At 55.7% G+C, this 20,672-nt stretch overlaps 1 protein-coding gene across 6 annotated transcripts; it reads left to right on the top strand.

Moving 5' to 3' along the window:
• Positions 1 to 2,557: 2,557 nt before the first annotated feature.
• Positions 2,558 to 20,344, top strand: PITPNM1 (phosphatidylinositol transfer protein membrane associated 1). 6 transcript variants are annotated; one of them, XM_019494158.2, is made up of 24 exons: positions 2,558 to 2,670; positions 3,275 to 3,369; positions 3,975 to 4,055; positions 4,444 to 4,565; positions 7,673 to 7,853; positions 8,403 to 8,717; positions 9,180 to 9,275; positions 9,453 to 9,617; positions 9,709 to 9,770; positions 10,121 to 10,365; positions 10,808 to 10,997; positions 11,825 to 11,932; positions 12,307 to 12,476; positions 13,170 to 13,351; positions 13,589 to 13,759; positions 15,185 to 15,334; positions 15,840 to 15,988; positions 16,234 to 16,344; positions 16,633 to 16,749; positions 17,231 to 17,379; positions 17,656 to 17,805; positions 18,154 to 18,337; positions 18,574 to 18,702; positions 19,151 to 20,344. In XM_019494158.2, exons 1-24 carry the CDS (start codon positions 2,573 to 2,575, stop codon positions 19,403 to 19,405), a joined length of 3,675 nt encoding a protein of 1,224 aa, XP_019349703.1. In that variant the 5' UTR covers positions 2,558 to 2,572; the 3' UTR covers positions 19,406 to 20,344. The 6 variants fall into 6 exon arrangements, with proteins under 6 accessions (XP_019349703.1, XP_019349701.1, XP_059578381.1 ...); XM_019494156.2 differs by having other exon boundaries at positions 2,586 to 2,670; positions 3,841 to 4,055; positions 7,632 to 7,853; XM_019494157.2 differs by lacking the exon at positions 2,558 to 2,670 and adding an exon at positions 2,788 to 3,089 and having other exon boundaries at positions 3,841 to 4,055; positions 7,632 to 7,853.
• Positions 20,345 to 20,672: the final 328 nt, after the last annotated feature.

Raw genomic sequence — 20,672 nt, 5'->3', positions numbered from 1 at the left:
CTGGAGAGGGGCATGCATGGCAGGCTGGGAGTGCTGTGCATACCGTGTAGAGATGCAGAACCAGGACTCCCAACCAAAATGCAAGAGTCCGGTGAGCTTGTCTGGGAAGACGGGGAAAGCTCGGTGCCAGACCACTGAGTGAGACGAGGCGAGTGAAAGGAAACTTGACGAGTGGAAAGGAAAGTGCTGCTCCCAGGGAGGCAGCGAATTTAGAGTGAGTGTTGTCAGACTTGGTAAACTGATGGAAGGATCCAAATACATTGATGAGAGAGAGAATGGGACCTTTAATGTAATTAATATGAAGGATAAAGATTGATAAATTCAGGGATAATTAATTGATCTTTGGTGAATCAAGGGAGGCTGATGAATTCATTGATGATTAAAATTGTTCAGCCCTGGGTCAGCTGGGACTGTGGAATTCATTGAGACTTAATTGAGGAATTAATTGATAATTAATTGATCTTTTGTGAATCAAAGGGAGGCTGGTAATTTCACTAATAATAAATCTGGGCAACTAGTGAAGGGGGGGGTGGATTTGGGGATAATCAGTTGATCTTCTGTTGTGTGAAAAAGGGGCTGTTGAATTCATTGGTAAGTAATTGGTAATGTGTGAGCCATGGGAGACAGGGAACTTTATTAATATTTGATTGCACTTCCATGGCATCAGGGAATAAAGTAGCTGGCGATCAGCCTTCTCAACTAGATTGAGAATTGATTGAGGTACCCTAAGAAAGGCTTGGGGGTGCAGACCGAGTAGCCATTGCTGATGGTGGGGTTCAAAACCCCCAAGGTAAGGCTACAAATCTGGACACCAGGCCAGGAGTTGTAAGGAGCAGGGTGTAGGGTTGGGAGGAGACCCATGAAGAGGATGACCTGCAGTCAGGTGGATCTCTCTTCTTCTCTAGACAAGTAATGTTCCTTTAATGTTCTTAACAACAAGGCATAGCAGGCAAGAAGGAAAGGAAATGGAGGTGGAGACCAGGTAGACTGGGACAAGAGGCCTTTCAGTTGGTGAGAGATCCTGTTCTCTCGGGGGGCCTGAACTTAGTTCAGCATATGGTAGCCTGCTTGCTGCCCCACCTGTCCATGGAGATACTTTCACTTCTTGCCACCAAGAAAGCTGAGATTCAAGCACTGAGGGTAGGCCCCTTGTTAATTTTTTTCATTATCCAGATATGGTCTTGAGGATTTGCCCCAGTGCTGATTGACCTGCTGGCATTTCCCCAAAGCTTTGAAGCTGTGTAGTGATGCACATGGTCAGAAAGCCACATCCTTCCACTTGCAAAGGCTTGAGCCTTTAGGAAATCTTGGTTGCTTGTTTCCCTGGCCAAAAGAATGATAAGCCTGGTGATTTTAGACTGTAGACTATACTTTTGGAGACTGGTCTACATATTATATTAAAGTGTGCTATGAGGTTGTTGCACAAGAGATACCAGGTGATTTTGATGGTTTCCCTGAGAAATCTTTATGTAAATAACATCCAACAGACAGCTACTTGGAGTGTTATATATCCCCAAGCACTGTGCCTTTGTTGAAGCAGTTCCCCAGTTTTTCAACAAGTTTTAGATTTCATAGATTTCATAGACATTAGGGGCTGGAAGGGACCTCCTGAGATCAGTGTCCAGCCCCCCTGCCATAGGCTGGAAGTCAGCTGGGATCAAGTGACCCTAGCAAGAATACAACCACATGTTTTTTGAAAAAGTCCAGAGTAGGTGCTTGCACCCCCTCTGGGGGGCATCTGTTCCAGACCCTGGACACTCGCACTGTAAAGAACTTTCTTCTTACGTCTAGTCTAAATCGGCCTTCCTGGAGTTTATGGCTGTTAGACCTTGTTATCCCTTGGTAAGCTGTGGTGAACAGCTATTCTCTTAGGTCCTGATGCCCCCCTCATATAATTGTAGGCTGCCACCAAGTACTCTCTGAGCCTTCTCTTTTCCAGACTGAAGAGTCCCAAATCCCTCAGCCTCTCCTTGTATGGCCTGCCCTCCAGGCCTTGGATCATACAAGTGTCTCTCCTCTGGACTCAAGCTTTTCCACATCCCTCCTGAAGTGGGGGCCCCCAAAAGTATAGGACTCCAAAGCCCATTTCCAGGTGAACTCTAGAAATCACCCATGCTGCAGTGTGGGACAAGCACTCAAAGGGAAAATTGAATTTAACAGCAGGGTTTTTTTGAGCTGTTGATATGCATGTTCTGTATCTTGCTCTCCATCTCTTGCTCAGTGGCTGGGAGGAAGTGGGAAGTAAGAGGCAAATGGGTGGTCTGTCACAAACACTACCTGGTTACCACCTCTTCCCCCTTGCCTGGGGCTCCCTCCAGGGACCCATGGCCCCACGTCCAACCTAGATGCTGACCAATCCCTACGTCCAGCGACCAGTAGCATTGCTGTGGGGCAGACTGGATCCCTCCTGGCGGCACTGCCCATTCATCTCCTCCCAGTCGCACAATGCTGGGGGGAAGAAGGCAAGCAGGGCTCTGGGGGTATCCTGGACGGTCACGCGTGCAGGGGGAAAGGCTGCCAGTTTGCGTCCCGACCTCTCCACCTCTGCCTGTTCATGCCCTTTCTTGGTTTGATGTCACCGGCCTCTTATGTCACAGTCGTCTCCACGGTAACCGAACGTGATGTCACAGGCAGAGGGGGGGACGACGGCGGGCTCTTAAAGGCGAACAGGTGCGGTTTGGCGGGGCGGGGAGGGGAGGCTGGGCGCCGGGTCCCGATCCTGCCCTGCCCCCCCCGAGCGGCAGCTGCACGGGCAGGGCGGGCTGAGCCGCGCGCGGGGGCGGGGCCCAGCCCGGGGGCTGCGGGAAGCGAGACCAGCTAAAAATAGGTCCCTCCCTTCCCCCGCCCCAGCCAACTCGGCCACGCCGCGCTCCTCCTCGGGATCCGGCCGGCGGGGGGAGCGGAGCAGCCGGGCCGCAGCCCCCCGAGCGATGCCAGGCGAGGCCGCGCAGCGGGGGCGGGAGCGGGCGTGCAAGGCCGGCTGGCAGCTGCCGGGGCCCAGCGCCAAGTGCTGAGCGCGCCCCGCCCCGCCCCGCCCCGCCCCGCCCCTGCAGCGCCCGGAGCATCCCCGCCGCGGCCGAGCCGGACAGGTGCGGGGGGCACGGGGCTGGAGGGGCAGCGCCCCCTCGCGGGGGCCTGCTGCCTGGGCGCTCCCACGCGGGAGGGCTTCCCGCCCTCGGGCTTGGCTGCAGGGGGCCTGTTGGCGGGGTTGGCATGGGGCAAGAGGTGCCTCCTCGGGTCCAAGGGCGCTACCCTGCTGTCCTTTGCTGGCTAGGTTCCCCTTGGGTCGCCATGCTGATCAAGGAGTACCACATCCTCCTGCCCATGAGTCTGGACGAGTACCAGGTGGCCCAGCTCTACATGATCCAGGTGAGGGGATGGTGTTTTGCGGGACGGGCAACGCATGACTTGAAGCGCTCCTTTTGGGGCCCGGGCTGGGCTCCACAGAAGGTGGGGGCGCTGTGCATGGGGTGCGGGAGGGTTGGTCCATGGGGTGGATTGGGACACGCCTGTGGGATGGGGAGGTGGGGCCGCTCTGCAGGGTTGGTCCGTGGGGCAGACTAGGATATGCCTGTGGGATGGGAGGCGGGGACGCTCTGCATGGGGTGCGGGAGGGTTGGTCCGTGGGGCGAACTGGGATATGCCTGCGGGATGGGAGGTGGGGATGCTCTGCATGGGGTGCAGGAGGGTTGGTCTGAGGCGGACTGGGATACGCCTGTGGGATGGGGAATTTGGGTCTGTGCACAGAGCACAGACTACGGGTGTCGGCAGTGGTGGCCGGTGAGCTGGGCTCGAGTGGGAGGGCAGCTCAGGACTGACACAGTGGTTTTCCCTCTGCAGAAGAAGAGCCGGGAGGAGTCGAGTGGGGAGGGCAGTGGGGTGGAGATCCTGGCCAACAGGCCCTACAGTGATGGCCCAGGGGGCAGCGGTCAGTACACCCACAAAATCTACCATGTGGGCTCTCACATTCCCAGCTGGTTTCGAGCCCTGCTGCCCAAGGCGGCACTGCAGGTGGAGGAGGAGTCCTGGAATGCCTACCCCTATACACGCACCAGGTGGGCCACGTGGGTTGCGCGTGGGCCAGGGAGAGGGTGCAAAAGAGGTGCATGTGGTGGTGGTGGAGGCAGGGGCGCCTTGGGAGTGGGGGTGCATGACTGGCGGGGGTGCGTGGGCTCTTGGATTCTGGAGGGAAGGAGTTGGTGGTGGGAAGCTACTGTCCACTGGGGCAGACTTGTTGGGTCTCCTCTTCTTCCCACTGTGTGATTGTGGGCATTCAGTCCTGGAGTCACCTCAGAGGCCTTGGCAACACTGGAGGGGGCAGGGGAGTCTAGTACAGGGCAGAGGTAGCTGAGGTCACTACTGGGGAGAGTTGGCTATCCCTGCATCACACGGCACTGCCTCCTCTCTGAGGTCCTTCCTCTCAAGCTGGCTCCCACCTTTCAGATACACCTGTCCCTTTGTGGAAAAGTTTTCCATTGAGATTGAGACTTACTACCGGCCCGATGCTGGCCAACAGACAAACATCTTCAACCTCGGTGCTGCAGAGAAGAGGCAGAGGATTCTGGGTGAGCAGTGCTGCCAGGCTTGGGGCTGTTCCTGCTGGTACCTGACCTTGTGGGCTGAGCTGCCGGTGGGCTGTCCGGTAGTGCTGGATAGAGTTCTGTGTTGAAGAATGGCTTCTCTGGTATGTCACCTCCTGGTGGGGAGGAGGGAGGGGATGCAGGACAGTGTGGATGTGGACATATGGCATGATGTGGCTTGGGGGCTACACTGCTTTTGCAGCTGAACTAATGCAAGTTCTCAGTGGAGTTCTTGCAGAACTGTGGCACCCAATTTCAGACTTGTCTCAGGAAAAAATGATATCAGGGCAGGTGTAATGTGGATATGCTCAGCACTGCAAAGAACTACAATCCCCAGAGCTTATAGCCCCTGGCTATAAAACAGTCTTGACTCATTTCCAGGTTATGTGGAATCTTTTTCAGCAGAAAAACTCTCCCCGAGTGTGGAGAGTTGTTAACTTCCTCCCTCTGAGAACCAGAATGCCTCTGCAAGTCAGGCAGTAAACATTTAGGGTATGTGTCCCTCATTCCCCACCCTCCTCAACACAATTTTGACTCTTTCCCCCACCCCTTCCTTCCCCACAAGAACATCTGTCCCCTGCCTTTGGAGTGCAAATCTGGGACTTGTGGAGACAGGGTAGATGTCCTTCCCCAGTTTGAGCTCCTCAAATCTAATTGGCAGCATTGCTGCCCACCAGGGCTAGGGAAGTGCGCTGAATGGAGTGGGGCTAATGGGAACCATTTAGTGGAGTGTGAGTAGGAGCTGAGGAGTGGGTACTCTGACCTGGAGAGATCAAGTTTGCCCCATAGTGGTGCTTAAGCTCTGTATATTCTGTGCCCAGTGTTCTGTAGTGCTGGGGAAGGGACTCTGTGGCTCCCCTTCTCCCAACCCCCTCCTCCCCCTTGGCTCTTCTACTGCAGGAAGGATCCTGGAATGCTAGTTTGTGAATTTGGGGTTCTGAGGCACTTCTGCATGAGGGCAGAGAGCAGGTCTGTCTGCAGGCTTGATGTGCACCTTCTAGTTGTGTGTTTTTTTTTTTTTTTTGTTTTTTTTTTTTCGTATTGTTCACAGAAGTATAAGTCCATTCCTCCAGCCTAAAAGGGTGCAAGGCAGTTACAGAAGGTCACTTTGCTTCTACCTGATCTGATTTTTTTTCCTTAGTTAATCCCCTGGTTGCATCCTTGACCCTAGCCAGGGAAAGCACTGGCTTCATGGTGGTCCCTTCCCTGCCTGTACTCCAGCCTGAACCTCCTTGGGAAAGCAGATGTGGGTGCAGGAAGAGCGTGGGGACTAGCATTTAGCCCACAGGGACACTTTTTGAAGAGAGGACAAGCTAAGTGGGGCATAGGTGTGTGTATGGCGATTCTGGGACATGGTTAAGTCCCACTGTATGGTACCAAGCCCTTCCTTTCCATCCCCTCTCTGCATTGCTCCAATACTTGCTCATTTACCTTATTTCTCCCCCAATAAGCCCTGCATCATACCCTTTGTTATCTCCTTTTGCTCTGACTGCCTGCATATCCTGTGTTGCCTTGACCTGCTGCTGTTGTACAACAAATTGGCCTGTATTGCTTTGAGCCCCCTTCCCCTTGGGAAAGTGGAGTGCAGAGGCCCTGACGTGTGGGAGAGGAGTCTGTGTACACCCAGTTGCAGCACAAGAGCAATGTAGAGTGGCTCATCCATCTCACTGATGTGGGAGCTGAAGGTAATGCCCTAGGTCAGCAGATCTCAACCTGGAGTCCATGGCTCCCTGGGGGGCCATGAGCAGGTTTCAGGGGGCCCGTTGGCTGCAGATCTGGTGCAGTCACGATCTCTGAGGTCAGCTGGGGCAGCCCATGTCTGGGTTGAGCCTGCTGCCTCTGCCAGATTCATGGAAAAACATGGATTTTCTTCTTTAAAGGAGAAAAGCATGGGAAACTGCAGGTTTCCCTTAGCAGGCTGGCAGAGTTCCAGCCTGTAAGGGGCTGCTTGAGGCTGGAGGGGAGCAGGAGGAAGGTGATACAGCAGGGAGCATCACATACATGTGCACGCATGCATGTGGCAGCCAGGCAGTGCTGGAGAGCAGCTCGCACAGCTCCTTGATTTTGAATGGCACTTTGTTCTTGGGGGGTGGAGGACCCCACCCAGGGTGTAACTGATGTGATCCTATATCCTGGCAGAGCCCAGCCAACTTCAGGTCTGTCCAAGTCAGCACATGGATTTTTAAAGCACTTTCCCTAATTCAGCTGTCTCCTGCTGAACACTCTACCCTGCTGCTTTTTCCTCTTAAAGTAACAGGAGACCCTGGCTCCCTGTTACAGGATGCCTCTCTTGCAGATGAGAGGTAGGCGCAAATCCCTGTTCCCATTGAGCACTGTTGTTGGATGTGCTGGTTGTACTCCCATTTTCTGTGGGAGAACCTTGAAGGATGGTTGGTTCATTCCAGTGTGAAGCTGGAAGACATTTAAAATCTTCAGGTTTGCTGAATAGGAGAATAGTGTTCTGTCCTGTGCTAGCTCTCAGGGACTGAAAATGCCACTTGGAGAGCACCAGGAGGGACAGAGTGAAATTGAGGGTGACTGCCAATCCCAACCCTTCTGCATTCAGTAGTCCTACTTGTAGTAACAGGTCAGGGTATGAGATGCCCAGTATCTTCCTTAATGGGTGACTGAACCCAGCTGTTGTTACTTAGAAATGAGCTGAGGTCCAGTCCCCATTGCCCCCCACCCCATTGCTGGGAGATCAGTGACAGTCAGGAGGGAGGAAGAGCAGGGATTGGGGAGGCCAGGAACTATTTGGCCAGTGCTGTCCCAGGCTGTCACTGCAGCCAAGAGAGGGTTGACCCCTCAGCCAGACTGCAGGGGCACACCACCTATTGCTGTGGACAGGATCCTGTATTCCCCCTGAGTAAGGGCTTGGGGCCAATGGGCTCTGTGGTGTGGGAAGGGGTGGATGTTTGTTTTCCTGGATCAGGGGTTGCTTGCCTGAGTGGGGTACGCCCAGGTGAGCCACAGCATTGGGGGCCCAAGCACTGAGTGGCAGGTGCTCTGTGTGTGTGTGTGTGTGTGTGTGTGTGTGTGTGTGCTCTGCAGACACGATTGACATTGTGCGGGACCCCATCTCACCCAATGAGTACAAGGCTGAGGAGGACCCCAAGCTGTATCGGTCGGTGAAGACAGGCCGGGGACCACTCGGTGAAGACTGGCTGGAGGTCACAGCCAAGGGAGCCCTCATGTGTGCTTACAAACTCTGCAAAGTGGAGTTCCGTTATTGGGGCATGCAGTCCAAGATAGAGCAGTTCATCCATGATGTTGGTGAGTGTGCTATCCCATAGACAGAGAGTTGGGGAGGGTGTGGAAAGTTAGGCCTTGGCAAGGGCAAATTGGCTAATAGTGATTCTTGGAGGGGAAGGAGTGGTGAAGAAAGTGGCAGGGATGTCTGGGAGGAAGGACAAGCTGAGTGGGGGGATAGGTCAGAGCTGGAACCTGGAAGCAGAGGGGATGCCGAGGGACTGTGGGGAAAGCTGGCAGCCAGATGTCTGTGGGCATAGGCTGAGGGAGTCGGGCCCCATACAGGACTGGGATCAACATAGGCCAATCAGAGAGGGGAAGAAAGAGCCCAAGACACCAGGAAATGGGGACAGGTGCGGTGGTGGGGGGCAGGTGGGGTCCAGGGAACAGCAGAAGGCATGGCTTTCAGTGCCAGTGCCAAGGCAGCCAGAGAGGTCAGGAACTGGGACTAGGAAGAAGCAGCCCTGAAGGCTGGCTTGCACCATGACAGGTGGGATAATGCAGTGGTCAATGGCCAGTTGTGTGTGTCTGTGTAGGGATGCTCTGTTTACATTGCACTCACCTTTCTGGCAGGACTGCGTAAGGTGATGCTGCGGGCACACCGCCAGGCTTGGTGCTGGCAGGATGAGTGGACGGACCTGACTATGGAGGACATCCGGCAGCTGGAGGAGGAGACGGCCCGTATGCTGGCCCAGAAGATGGCCAAGTGCAACGAGACTGAGGAGGCCCCCTCAGCTACCCCCACCACTGTAGGCCATGTTGAGCTGGGTGGCACCAATGGGCAGGAGGGTACTGAAGCTCAGGGGGTCTCTGACACTTCCCCAGATGATACCTTTGCTAAGCAGTGGTCTCTGTCTTCCCGCTCCTCGCATTCATCCCAGCATGGAGGTAAGGGTGAGCCCCAATCAGACAGGGGACACAGTAGGGAGCAAGGCAGTAGCATTGGCCGAGTGGGAGCTCTTGGCTACTCCAGCTCTGAATTATCCCACCCAGTGCATTGTGGGGAGCAGGGCAGGAACACTGAATGTAGAAGAAAGGGAGTTCCCAACTGCTCCAGCCTCAGTAGGTGCTATTGTCTGGAGCAGGGCAACTGTGCTGGCCATGGGGAAGGCTGCTGCTGCCTTTCCCAGCTGACTCACTGAAGCTCTTGCTTTGGACTCTCTCATCCAGGGAGTGCTGTACAGTGTGCAGGGGCACAGCTGGCACCAGGGAAGGTCTTTCATCTGGGTGTGGTGTAGGGAGTGCTGTCTGGGGTGTGGTGAGACATGGGGCAGGAGCGATGAGCATGGTGGTCACTGTGGGGGGCTGTTGGGTTCCCAGTGTTCAGTTCTTACTTCTCATCCCCTGCAGGGGGGGTGTCTCCCCAGAGTCTCTCAGAGTGGCGTATGCAGAACATCGCTCGTGACTCAGAGAACAGCTCTGAAGAAGAGTTCTTTGATGCCCATGGTACAAGGACCTGTTTTTGTGGGGTGGGGAAGGAGAGAGAAGGGTGTCTGCACCAGGAACTGTGGGGAGAGGGTAGCATGAATCGGTTGTGTGGTCTCTGAATGGGGAATGAAGAGTTTGTGCTTTTGGGGGAGGGTGGTGGGATGTTGCTGCCAGGAGGGTTCTGTGTTCCCCCAGGATTTTCTCTGGGTGTGTATGGATGTAGATGTCTGTCTCATGGGCTGTCCCCTGCAGAGGATCTATCTGACAGTGATGAGGTCTTTGCCAAGGAGATGACCAAGTGGAACTCCAATGACTTCCTGGACACACTGGAGCGACCAGGAGACCTGGATGAGGGGCTAGGTGAGTGTGGGCCAGGGTCTGGGGTAACCACATATGACAGGGTTGGGCCTCTGCCATGCTGAGCATGCTCACCCAAGCTTTGTCTCTGTAGGTGATGGAGCTGCTGTGGCCAAACTTGATGGAGAAAGGCTGACTGAGGCCAGCTTCTCTGAGGTATGTGCACTCCACCCAGCTCTTGCCTTATAGTCCAGGCTTCCCTTTTTCCCCCTCGCCTCAGGAATCCTGGGCCATGTTCTGTGTTGGCACAGGATCCATCTTCCACAAGGAGAAGGAAGAGCCAGCTGAACATAGCGAGCCGGGGGCGGGGGGAAGGATAGGTGTATCTTCCTTTCCTGACCCATGTGTGCATGCTGTTGGCCTACTTTGCCAGCAGGTGGCACCTCCCCAGCACCTGCTGTAGTGTAACTGGTCTTTGCTCTTAGACCATGGACAGCATGGCCTAAGAGCCTTGTGCCTGCCCCATGGACATTCTGTCTCTCTGACTGGCACTCTCCCTTCTACAGGGTGGCTTGGCAGAGTGTGCAGCCCAGGCCTGCTGTATCCACGCACTCTTCCTCATTCTGCACAGTGGGAACATCCTGGACCAGGGCACAGGGGAGCCAGGCTCCAAGAAGGCTGATGTGCAGACCCTGGCTGCCACCTTTGATGCTGTCACTCGTGTCCACTTCCCTGAGGCACTGGGCCATGTGGCTCTGCGCCTGGTGCCCTGTCCACCCATCTGTGCTGCTGCCTATGCCCTTGTCTCCAAGTATGTATGTCTCACACCACACAGGGGTGTCCTTTCAAGTAGTATGGCCCCACTCACCAGGGGACACTGTGCTGCGGGGAAAACGAGAAGGGGGGGCGGGGTTGCTCTGCAGAGGTTCTGTCTGCTCATGAGCAAGGTTGGCTCCAGTGCCCTGGTATGGCACAAAGAGGGAGGCTGCGCTGTAGGGGGCAGGATTGGGGGATCCTCAGGGGCCCTGCCCCCTCACAGTCTGTGTTGTACCCAGTGCTTCAGTATGGTGTTTGTGTTGCAGTACGTATACATGGTTTATGGAAGTGGATGCTGGGAGTGGGATATTTCTGTGGTATTGTAGATAGTGTCTATGGATGGGGCCCAGCTGAGACCCACCGTCGTGTGGAATGGCAACTGCTGCACAGGACTGATGGAATGGGGAAGTCTCATTTATCTTCCTTCTCTTCCACAGCCTCAGCCCTTACAGCCATGATGGGGACAGCCTGTCCAGCAGCCAGGACCACATCCCTTTGGCTGCCCTACCACTCCTAGCTACATCCTCGGGTGGCTACCAGTATGCTGTGGCCACTGTCATTGCTCGTGCCAACCAGGCCTACAATGCCTTCCTGCGTTCTGCTGAGGGCAATGGCTTCTGTGGCCAGGTAAGGAGTTACCCTAGGCATCCAGATGCAGTGCAAGCTGTATCCTTGGAGTGCTGCTCAGAGGGGATGGTAGTTGTGGGCAGGGCAGGGTACTGCTATGGGTCTGGAGCACTGCCTATATGGGCAGAGCAATGCTATGGGTTGGGTGTAGTGGCACAATGGGGTATACTGGCCACTAGGGAGGGGAAATCAGTGGGGCAGAAGCATTGGGAGAGCCGAGATGTGATCCTTGCCTAGATGTAACTGGCTTTCAGGGGTCTGAAGTTGTTTAGCTCATCCTGCCTTTTGGTTTATCCTAAGTACCTACCTCTTATCCAGCCCTGAGAAGGAAAAGTCTCTCAGCTCCTTTGATCTTGAGGTCCTTCATGGCCCCACCGTGCACCTAAATGGTCTTAGCTCCTTCCCTCCATGGTAGAGCAGAATGCCTGGGTGCATCACTCACAACACCTGCCCTGAAAGGTTATGTTGGCCCCAGGGTGCAGCTAGCAAATACAGCCAGCACAGGTTAGATGCCAGCAAGAGAGGTCTATGTACCCGACAGGTTTGGGGTTCTTACCTGTCTAACTGCTCAGCTTTTGCCAACCCTGCTGTTGTTGGCTTAGCCACCTCAACCTCTGGGTCAAGGGAGCTATCTAGCAGCTGGTCTCCCATTGCTTCTGGCCCTGAGGGAATGGCTTCTTTATAGCACATTCCTTTCTACCCCAGGGGTCTGCATGATTTGTTCTGCTCCCTGGAGGACATGCCCCTCTCCTGTTCATGGGCAGTTCAGTGTCATGGGTACTCTACAGATGTCCGACTGATTTTTCACTGGTACCACTCCTGGGCAGGTGGTGCTGATTGGTGACTGTGTTGGGGGCATCCTGGGCTTTGATGCACTCTGCCAGAGCCGAGCAGGTACCACTGGAAGTCGGGGTAGCAGCCGCCGAGGGAGCCTGGTGAGTGTTTGGACCCACCAGAACATGGGGAGCCAGGGTTTAGAGAGTCTGTCCCTCTGGGGATCCCCTCCTGTGCAGGACCCCTTTCTCTCTCATGTTGTCCCCCATGTCAGTCTGTACTGTCCATGTACCCTCTCCAGTGGTGTGTGTTGGCAGCACTGGCCTGCTGTACCATCAGTGGCTTTAGGTCCCTATGCCCACATGCTACCCAGGGAAGGCCAGCAAGCCCAAGAGCCCTGGAATTCAGACTAGAGATGGGGTTCTGGGGAGGGCAGACACTGCTTTGGGGGCAAGCAAGTGACACCTGCTTTCCAGGGGTGCCTCTGGAGCAAGGGCTTTTAATGATGATACTGAATCAGTCCTTCCCTGCTCAGAGCACAGAACCAATCTCTCCAGAGCTGCACAGTGGGAAGGACCCACTTGTCGAGGGGGCAGATGGAGTAGGAGGGCCAAGCAGGGGCAGCCCTGAGCCAGGGGCACTTCTGCCCCCCCGGGAATGCAGAGATGTGGACTCTGTGCGACAGCAACACAACTTCCTATGCAGGTGAGAGTGCCTCCTGCCCCTCTTCCAGGAGGGTGCCCCTGGGAGGGGTTTCCACAAGAATGGTATGTGCTTGTTAGGGTGAATTGGTGCTTGGGCTGCCTGTTGGGTACTGCAGTGTAGGTATCTGGCTCCTGCAGTTGCTCAGGGATATGCCAAGTGACTACAAACAGGAGCAGTGTTTGTGTTATAACCTGTGAGTTTTCAAAACCCAATACTTCCCTGCTCCTAAAGAAGCCTTGAGGAGTTCAAGAAGCTGGCTGCTGGCAGGCTGTGTTCCCATTGTGTGGCACGGCCAGCGCCATTTGGGCATAAACCTCAGCATGGGTCCAGATCAGGCAACAGGTGATTATAGGAGAAGGCATTGCCAGATTCAGCCTGCTCCTAGGGATGCCACCGATTCCAAGGCCGAGCCATTGGAGACACACAAAAGGGGCTTGAGACTCGACAGCTCCACAAAGACAGTGCTTTCCCTGAGATTTCTGAGAAGACACAGACAGGAGGCAAAGGCCCCAAGCTCCATTCCTACTGTGAACCAGACAGTGCCCCACTCTGGAGCTGGATTGGGGCCAGCGCCCCTTGGAAGGAAAAGGCTCCTACCCTTTGCCTCTGGCCTGGGGCTGGTGCCCTGTGTGTGGGAGGGCACTGCACTCTGCTGTTGTGAGCCTTTGCAGCTCTGCTCTGCTCTACCTCTAGCCTGCAGGCCAGTGTTCCCCCAGTGGAGGGGGAGGCACAGCGAGGCAGCGCGTGCGTGGTGCTGGATGGGGCTGAAAGTGCAAGTGCCCGCCTCGATTTCAAGGTGTCTGGTTTCTTCCTGTTTGGCTCACCCCTGGGACTGGTCCTCGCTCTGCGCAAGACGGTCATGCCAGCCATGGATGGTGAGGTCCTGCTGCTCCGCATGGCTCCTGTGTGCAATCACAGAGCATCTCCCTCCTTACTGCTCTCCACACAGACATTTGTTGCCATCTTGCTCTCCACAACCTTTTAGCATGGACCCAAATCCCCACTCCTACTGCACATCAATACAAACCCCAGTCCTTCTGTGCAGATCCCGGTCCCTCTTGCTTGGGACCTGGTCTCCTCTATGCCTGGACCCTGTTTGTCTTTTCTCACAGTGGCCCAGCTGCGCCCTGCCTGTGACCAGATCTACAACCTGTTCCATGCAGCTGACCCTTGCGCCTCACGCTTGGAGCCCCTGCTGGCGAAGGCCTTCCATGCCATGCCCCCCCTGAGTGTGCCCCGCTATCAGAAGTACCCACTGGGAGATGGAACCTCTGCACTGCTGGGTGAGGGTTTGGCATAGCACTGGAGGATTGGGATGGTACCAGGGCAAAGCTCTTGTGGTTGTTCAAGACCAGCCATGTCTAAACATGGCACTTTCTCTTGGGCAAGGCCCCCTCTTAAGCACTGAGCTCTAGCATTTACTTTTCAGGAAAGTGTGCTCATGGCTCCAAGCTGGGCTCTCATGCCAGTCCCTTAGGACTCTGTCTCGCACTTCACTTGATGACAGCGACAGTCCTGCAGACCCCCATGGCACTCGCCCATGGCTGGATGTGCACCTTGATTCCTGGGCTGGGGATTGACCACAGAGGGCAGCACAATGGGGGGTAGGGGTAGGGGGTGTGGTTAATCAGCATACCTCTGAGATGCCTGCATTGCTTTCTCTGCTGTAGTCCATGTTCTGCTTCCAAGGAGTGGATCCCAGTCCTTCCTTTGCTACTTTTGGTTAACCTTGTTACATGGTGAAGACTACTGGTCCCCTACTGCTGCCATGGTGTTCTGTGCCTTGCAGCAGCTGCCTGTTTTTGAGTATGACCATAATGTTGGGCCTTCCCAGTATTGCTGCCAGTGCTTCAGCATTCACCAGACCGTGTGCAGCACTCGTTGAGAGAGGAATCCTTGCAACCCTATTGCCCCAACAGGGAGCGTGAGCCTGCCTGGGCCTCTGTGTGGCCCTGCAATGGGGCCAAATTGTCCCAGATCCTGTGGGGGAGAGGGACTTGCATCTCTGGATGCAAGTGCCCAGGAAATGTTGGGAGCAGCATGAGGAGTGCCAGCCCAGGGTATCTTGGCCTACCCCCTGGACATGCTGAAGTGCTGTGTTGCTCAGTGAATAGTAGAGGGCAGCCTGGGGACAGGTCCTGGTGCTCTGTGGGCAAAGTGCTAGCAGATGGGATTGGTGGACAGTCCTACTCACCAGAGACTCTCCCCTAGGGTACTTGGAGGGTAGGACAGGGGCCCTGAAGTGGAAGGAGGAAAGTGTGAAGGGAAGAATGCTGATTCTTGGTCTCTCTGTAGGGTAGCTTAGCTTCAGCCCTGCACAGGAGGGCTGGTCCCCATCAGGCCTGTTGGAGCACAGACTCTCAGCATCTAGTGCCCTCTCTCTCTCTCTCTCTCTCCCTAGCTACAGTGCTTGCTGCTGGGGCACAGGTCAAAGCTGCACTATTTGGAGCAGTTCTAAGTCTCCTGGACTTCTGGGCCTGAGGCTTCTCAGGAGGTCACCATGACCTGCTTACAGCAGTAGGCTTTCCTAGGGAGGTGGCAGTGGGTTAGATCCTATTTGGAGTCTGTGGAGCCTGGAAGGGGGCTTTCATTGTGGTAGTGAGGTCCCTTGGAAGGTGGATGATAGGTCCTTTGGGTAGGTTCTATAGTGGTTTTTGGAGTCTCTAGCATGGGGTTGCTGATTTTATCCTGTGCTCTCCCCGGCCTAGCTGAGGCCCTGCAGATGCATTCTGCCCTCTTCCTCGATGATGCAGAGGTGACGGTTCCCGTCACCCCCACGAGTGGCTTTGCCGGCTTCTGGAGAGGCAGTGAAGTGGGTGAGATGCCCACACCCACCAGCACCAGTGAGGTTGTCAAGAGTAAGTACATGCCCAGTGTTCTCCAGATCTTATCCTGTCCCCTCTTGCATACTTGGGAACTCTTACCCCCCTCCTCCTTCATTTGGGGTCCCAGTTCTTATAATGGTCTGACTGCCTCACCCAGGCTTTGGCTCTTACACTAGAATCTAGGGCTGGGGACAAGAGGCAAGTCATGGAGACAGGTGATAGCAAAGGGACAGTGCATAGCTCTGCAGGTTGAGGGTCCTGATACCAGCTGAGTGGCACAAGACATGGTGGTGATGCTCGTAGGGCCAAAGGCTAGGGTGGTGATGCTGGTAGGGCTACAGGCCAGGGTGCTACCAGGATATAGCATGGAGAATGCGAAGTGAGAGGATCCAGTCAGGAAGTGGGAGAGCAAAGGCCAGAGTGGCTGGGCACATCCTGTGAGATACAGAGAGTGCTAAGCAGAGGTCAGGGGTGGCTGTAGGCTTGGGACTGTGGACTAGGAGAGGGCCAGATGCTATTAACATGATTTTCCTTGCAGTCCTGGAGCGGTGGTGGGGTGTGAAGCGCATTGACTATTTGCTGTACTGCCCTGATGCATTGACTGCCTTCCCCACCATCACTCTGCCCCACCTCTTCCATGCCAGTTACTGGGAATCCTCTGATGTGGTGGCCTTCATCCTGCGACAGGTGCACTGCCAAAGGTGGAAGGGCTGTCTGGCAGGAGACAGTTCTGGGTGGGAGTGACGTCTGGTGGAGAGAGCCATAGTGATTATGGCTGGTAGCCTGTGTTGCTTGCAGACCTGTGGAGGGGTGGGGTGGCTGGCAGCCAAGAGCAGAGCTGGGCACGAGACAGGGTGGGGCTTATGCTGGGCTGAGGCATGGTAGGGTTGGTGAGGCAGCTTACAGGTGCATGATGGGAGGATGTGTTGCAGGTAATAGAGAAGGAGCGCCCCCAGCTGGCAGAGTGTGAGGAGAGCTCCATCTACAGCCCTGCTATACCCCGAGAAAAGTGGCAGCGAAAGCGCACACAAGTGAAGATCCGGGTATGTGTTCCCATGTCCAGCGCCGCTGCTCCCCCCCCCCCCCCCAAGAGCTAGGGAACCTTGGAGAGGGGAATGGGGGCAAAATGGGGTTGCAGTCAAGGCATTGTTTTGGATTTGCCAGCTTTCTGTAAGGCCTTTAGGTATCAAGAGTGAAGCCCTTGGAGCGGGGAGCATTGGCTGGCAAGCTTGGTTCTCTTCTGATCTTATCCCGCCTTACTATGCAATTTAAAATGGGTTTCTGGCAGTGGCCTCAGGCTCCCACTGACTCCCCTCCGCCTTGCCTTGCAGAATGTGACGGCCAACCACCGTGCCAGCGATGTCATTGTCTGTGAGGGGAGGCCCCAAGTGCTGAGTGGGCGCTTCATGTACGGGCCCCTGGATGTAGTGACACTGACAGGGGAGAAGGTATGGGCACTGTGGGGGGAGCAAGGCTGGGTTGTAGATCCAATTGGGCTCTGGTGCTGGGATTGCCACTACCAGTGCCCCAAGTGGATGAGGAGTTTGAGGGGATCTGTCATAGTGTCCCACCAGGGCATAAGATTTGGGGAGTCCATGGACAGAGGCATAACAATGCAGCTTCACACCTGGGGCAGCCATGTGGTACCTGAGGCAGCTCCAGCTTCTGTCATGCCAAATGCGGTAGTGTAATCAGCTGCTACTTGGCAGTGCCAGCTCTTGCACCCTCTCACAAAGGCAGCACCTGGAGGGGCAGTCCCAGTTGCTCCCATTCAGTTGTGCTACCACCATCAAGGACCTAACCAGGAGTACTGATTGTGGAGAAGAGCAAGTCCTGCCTGGGGAGTTAACAAGGAGTTTGGGAGTGGTGGGGAGGGGCTGGGCCTGTCTGGGTGGCCCAGCAGCATATCCCAATGCTGGTGCCCTCCAGGTGGACATCTACATCATGACGCAACCACTGTCGGGGAAGTGGCTGTACTATGGCACGGAAGTGACTAGTGGAAGCGGGCGTCTGGCCTTCACCATCCCACCCGACAAGGCCCTGGCCATCGGCATGTACCCTGTGCGCATGGTGGTCAGGTGAGACCCTCCCACCCCAATGGTGTGTAATTCTGGTAGAGGTACCAAGTCCCTCAGGTCCTGTTGGGGGACGGTTGGCAGGAGAGTGATGGATTGCTCCAATGGATGTCACTGTGGGTTTAGTGGATAGCAGGCTCCCCTGGCCATTTCTGTGAAGGGTAGGGTGGGGGGAGAAATGGAGGGGATGGGGTCAGTTCCTTCTAGGCCTTGTCAAGGGCTTTGTCATGGTGTCTCTATAGCCCTAATGCTGCCCCCCTTCTTGACCCTCCCTGGCAGGGGTGATCACAGCTATGCTGAGGCATACCTGACCGTGGTGGCACGGGGCACGGAGGCAGTTGTATTCAGCATTGATGGCTCCTTCACAGCCAGTGTTTCCATCATGGGCAGTGACCCCAAGGTGCGGGCGGGTGCTGTGGATGTGGTGAGGTAGGTACCACCCCCTCCCTTATGCTGCCTCCTGCCACTTACCCCCAGGATGCAGTGCTCTCTCAAAGTCCCCCTGACTATGCTGGCCAATCCTCCAGCACTTGCTGTATTACCACCATGACCTCTTTTCCTGTTGCTTTCCAGTTGTACCTTGCTATGTCCCCAGCTCATTCCTCACTGCCCCCAGTGTCCCCTTGCTGCCCCTTCTGTGCACCCACCTGCCTCTTCCTTTCTGTACCCCAGAGTCAGCCCTGCTATCCCACTGGCTTCCCCTCTTCTCCATCATCTAGTTCTGCAGGACAGGAGAGGAGGGCCAGGATATGTGATGCAGTGCTATGTTGTCCCCAGGCACTGGCAGGACTCGGGTTACATGATCGTCTATGTGACAGGCAGGCCTGACATGCAGAAGCACCGCGTGGTGGCCTGGCTGTCCCAGCACAACTTCCCCCATGGTGTTGTCTCCTTTTGCGACGGTCTTACCCATGACCCCCTGCGCCAGAAAGCTGCCTTCCTGCAGAGCCTACGCACTGAGGTGGGCCCCATCTGATGGGGATTGGGCCATGGGTGTGGCTGGGGCCTGTGGGAGGGGCTAGAGGATATGAGGTTTGAGCACATTTGGGGCCATGGGTGTTAGGGCTGGGGCTTGGGCATAGCCAAACCTGCTGGAGAAGTTGGGGTTTGGGTGCATGTGTGGTTCATGTAGGGTGATGGGAGGGAGACAGGCTGCAGCCAGAGTGAAGTGGGCTAAGCGACCATTCTGTGCTGCAGGCAGAGATCACTATCATGGCTGGCTATGGCTCTGCCAAGGACATCTCAGTCTACAGCTCCCTGGGGCTCTTGCCCTCCCAGATCTACATTGTGGGACGGGCTGTCAAGAAGCTGCAGAGCCAGTGTCAGGTAGGAGCATCTGCCGTAATTCAGGCCCAGGGAAGGAAACTAGCTGGCATGGATGGTGGGGGACAATGACGGATGGACGGGGGGTGGGGATGGGGATGGACAGAGCAAGGGCTTTCTTTCCCGAAGAAGCCATGGCCCTGATCCAGCCAAGGGGCAGCAGCCTTTCCTCTCTAGGAGTTCTGGGCTGGCTAGGACTGGCTGAGGTGGTGAGCATGGGGAGTCAGCAAGCACCAGGGACCTGGCTGGTTTTTATGAGGTGGGGATGAGAAAGGGGCCTCATTTCCCATGTCTTAGGCATGCTGCCAGATAGCTGAGTCAATCCTGTGGTTGGATTAGGGAAGGCAGGCAGCACCCCTGGCCCTATCCTAACCTGCCTGGTACCCACTCTGGGCCAGCCTGCCACCTCCACTCTCATGCTGCTTGTCACATGTGCTTGTCTGTCTCACAGTTCCTGTCCGAGGGTTATGTGGCCCACCTGGCCCAACTGGAGGCAGCATTGCTGGCACACTCACCCAAGGGGCCGCCACGGCCCACCCTGGGCAAAGGTACCTATGGCTGTCCTGCACCTGTTGACTTCCTGCGCAAGCAGAGCCAGCTGTTGCGGTCACGGGGGCCCAGCCAGGCAGAGCGTGAGGGAGGCACCCCACCCCCACCCCATGCTAAAGCCCGCAGCATCAGCCTCAAGATGGAGAGCGAAGAGTGAGAGCAGCCCTGCATTGTGCCATGCTGTATTGCAGCAGGCAGTGCTCACCACAGTGGTGGCACCCCCCAGCTAAGAGCGACATTCAGTCGCTGCTGCCTGAGCAGAAGCCCTCCATGGGCCAGACTGCAGAAGAAGGAGATGCAGGCGACAGCAGTGCCAGGGGCCTGGGTTTGGTGCCAGTGTCCCAGGCAGAGAGACTTCTGTGTCTGCACCTGAGAATTTATCCAGCGTAACTTCCTGCCTGCTCCAGCTCACAAACCCACCCATAGGTCTTCCTCCCCATCCTAGGCTGTACCCCTCATTTCCACAGCAGCCCAGTCCAGTGTTCCTCTACCCCTCTGTAGATACCCCTTCAGTTTTCATGCACAGTCCTCTTCTCCCAGCACTTGAACTCGGTTATTGTCTAAAGCAGACCATGCTGCTCCTCTGGGGAACTATGGCTAAGCAGGACCATTTTCTGGAGAATGGGAGAGTTGCTGTTGGAAGCTGGGAAACATCCCCTCTGACTCCTCCTCCTCAGATGAAGACTGGAACTGGCACATTTCCATCAGGCTCTGCTGTTGGCATCAAAGCAACTGGGGTGGGATGGGGTGGGGGAGAGGCAGCTGTCCCTTCCTTTGGGGCTCAGCATTCTCCTCAGTCCTTGCTGAGTGCCCTGTGCCTCCTTCACCCTGCACCCCCAGGGCCTGCATGACCCCCTCCACCTGTGAACAGACCTGACCCCCCCCCCCCCATGCTCTGCGTCTGATTCTAGAACCCAGGATGAGGGGGGCTGAGGCCGTAGCAGGGAAACTGAGGCCACACTCCCTTTGGGCATGTTTCCCCCCCAACTTGTAACTTATTTCCTTTTGGTGTCGAGAGTTAGGGGGAGGGAGGGGAGGGGCCTGGATAATCTGTGGATCTTTGTTTTGTTTGTGAAATAAAACCCTAGAGAAGAGATGCAGTGAGCTTGGGCTGGTTCCTTGGCAGGACGTGGGGAAGGGGTGTCAGTAGGATTGATAGTTGTGTGGGAGTCTGCTGCTGTCTCGAGCATCCTTGCTTAGGATCAATACCCTAACTCAATGGAGCACATTACTTAGTTTCACAGTTGGTAGGGTCGGAAGGGACCTGAGCAGATCATCAAGTCTGACCCCCTGCCTATCCCAAGAGTACTGGGGTCAAATGACCCCAGCAAGGTGTTCATCCAGCCTCCTTTTAAAGACCCCCAGGGTAGGAGCCAGCACCACTTCCCTTGGAAGTTGGCTCCAGCTCCTAGCTGCCCTGACAG

This window comes from Alligator mississippiensis, chromosome 2 (assembly GCF_030867095.1).
Source record: "Alligator mississippiensis isolate rAllMis1 chromosome 2, rAllMis1, whole genome shotgun sequence".
In the NCBI taxonomy this organism is placed as follows: Eukaryota; Metazoa; Chordata; order Crocodylia; family Alligatoridae; genus Alligator; species Alligator mississippiensis.
Note: the sequence above shows the minus strand (reverse complement) of the source record. Positions and strands in the feature narration are given on the sequence as shown.

What these genes read in the sequence shown, in the direction of transcription:
- PITPNM1 (XM_019494156.2), top strand. Translation starts at nt 3,292, where the DNA reads ATGCTGATCAAGGAGTACCACATCCTCCTGCCCATGAGTCTGGACGAG. An exon ending in AGACCTGGATGAGGGGCTAG is followed by an intron (nt 9,618 to 9,708) that starts GTGAGTGTGGGC and finishes TTGTCTCTGTAG; the next exon opens with GTGATGGAGCTGCTGTGGCC. An exon ending in TGGCCTTCATCCTGCGACAG is followed by an intron (nt 15,989 to 16,233) that starts GTGCACTGCCAA and finishes GATGTGTTGCAG; the next exon opens with GTAATAGAGAAGGAGCGCCC.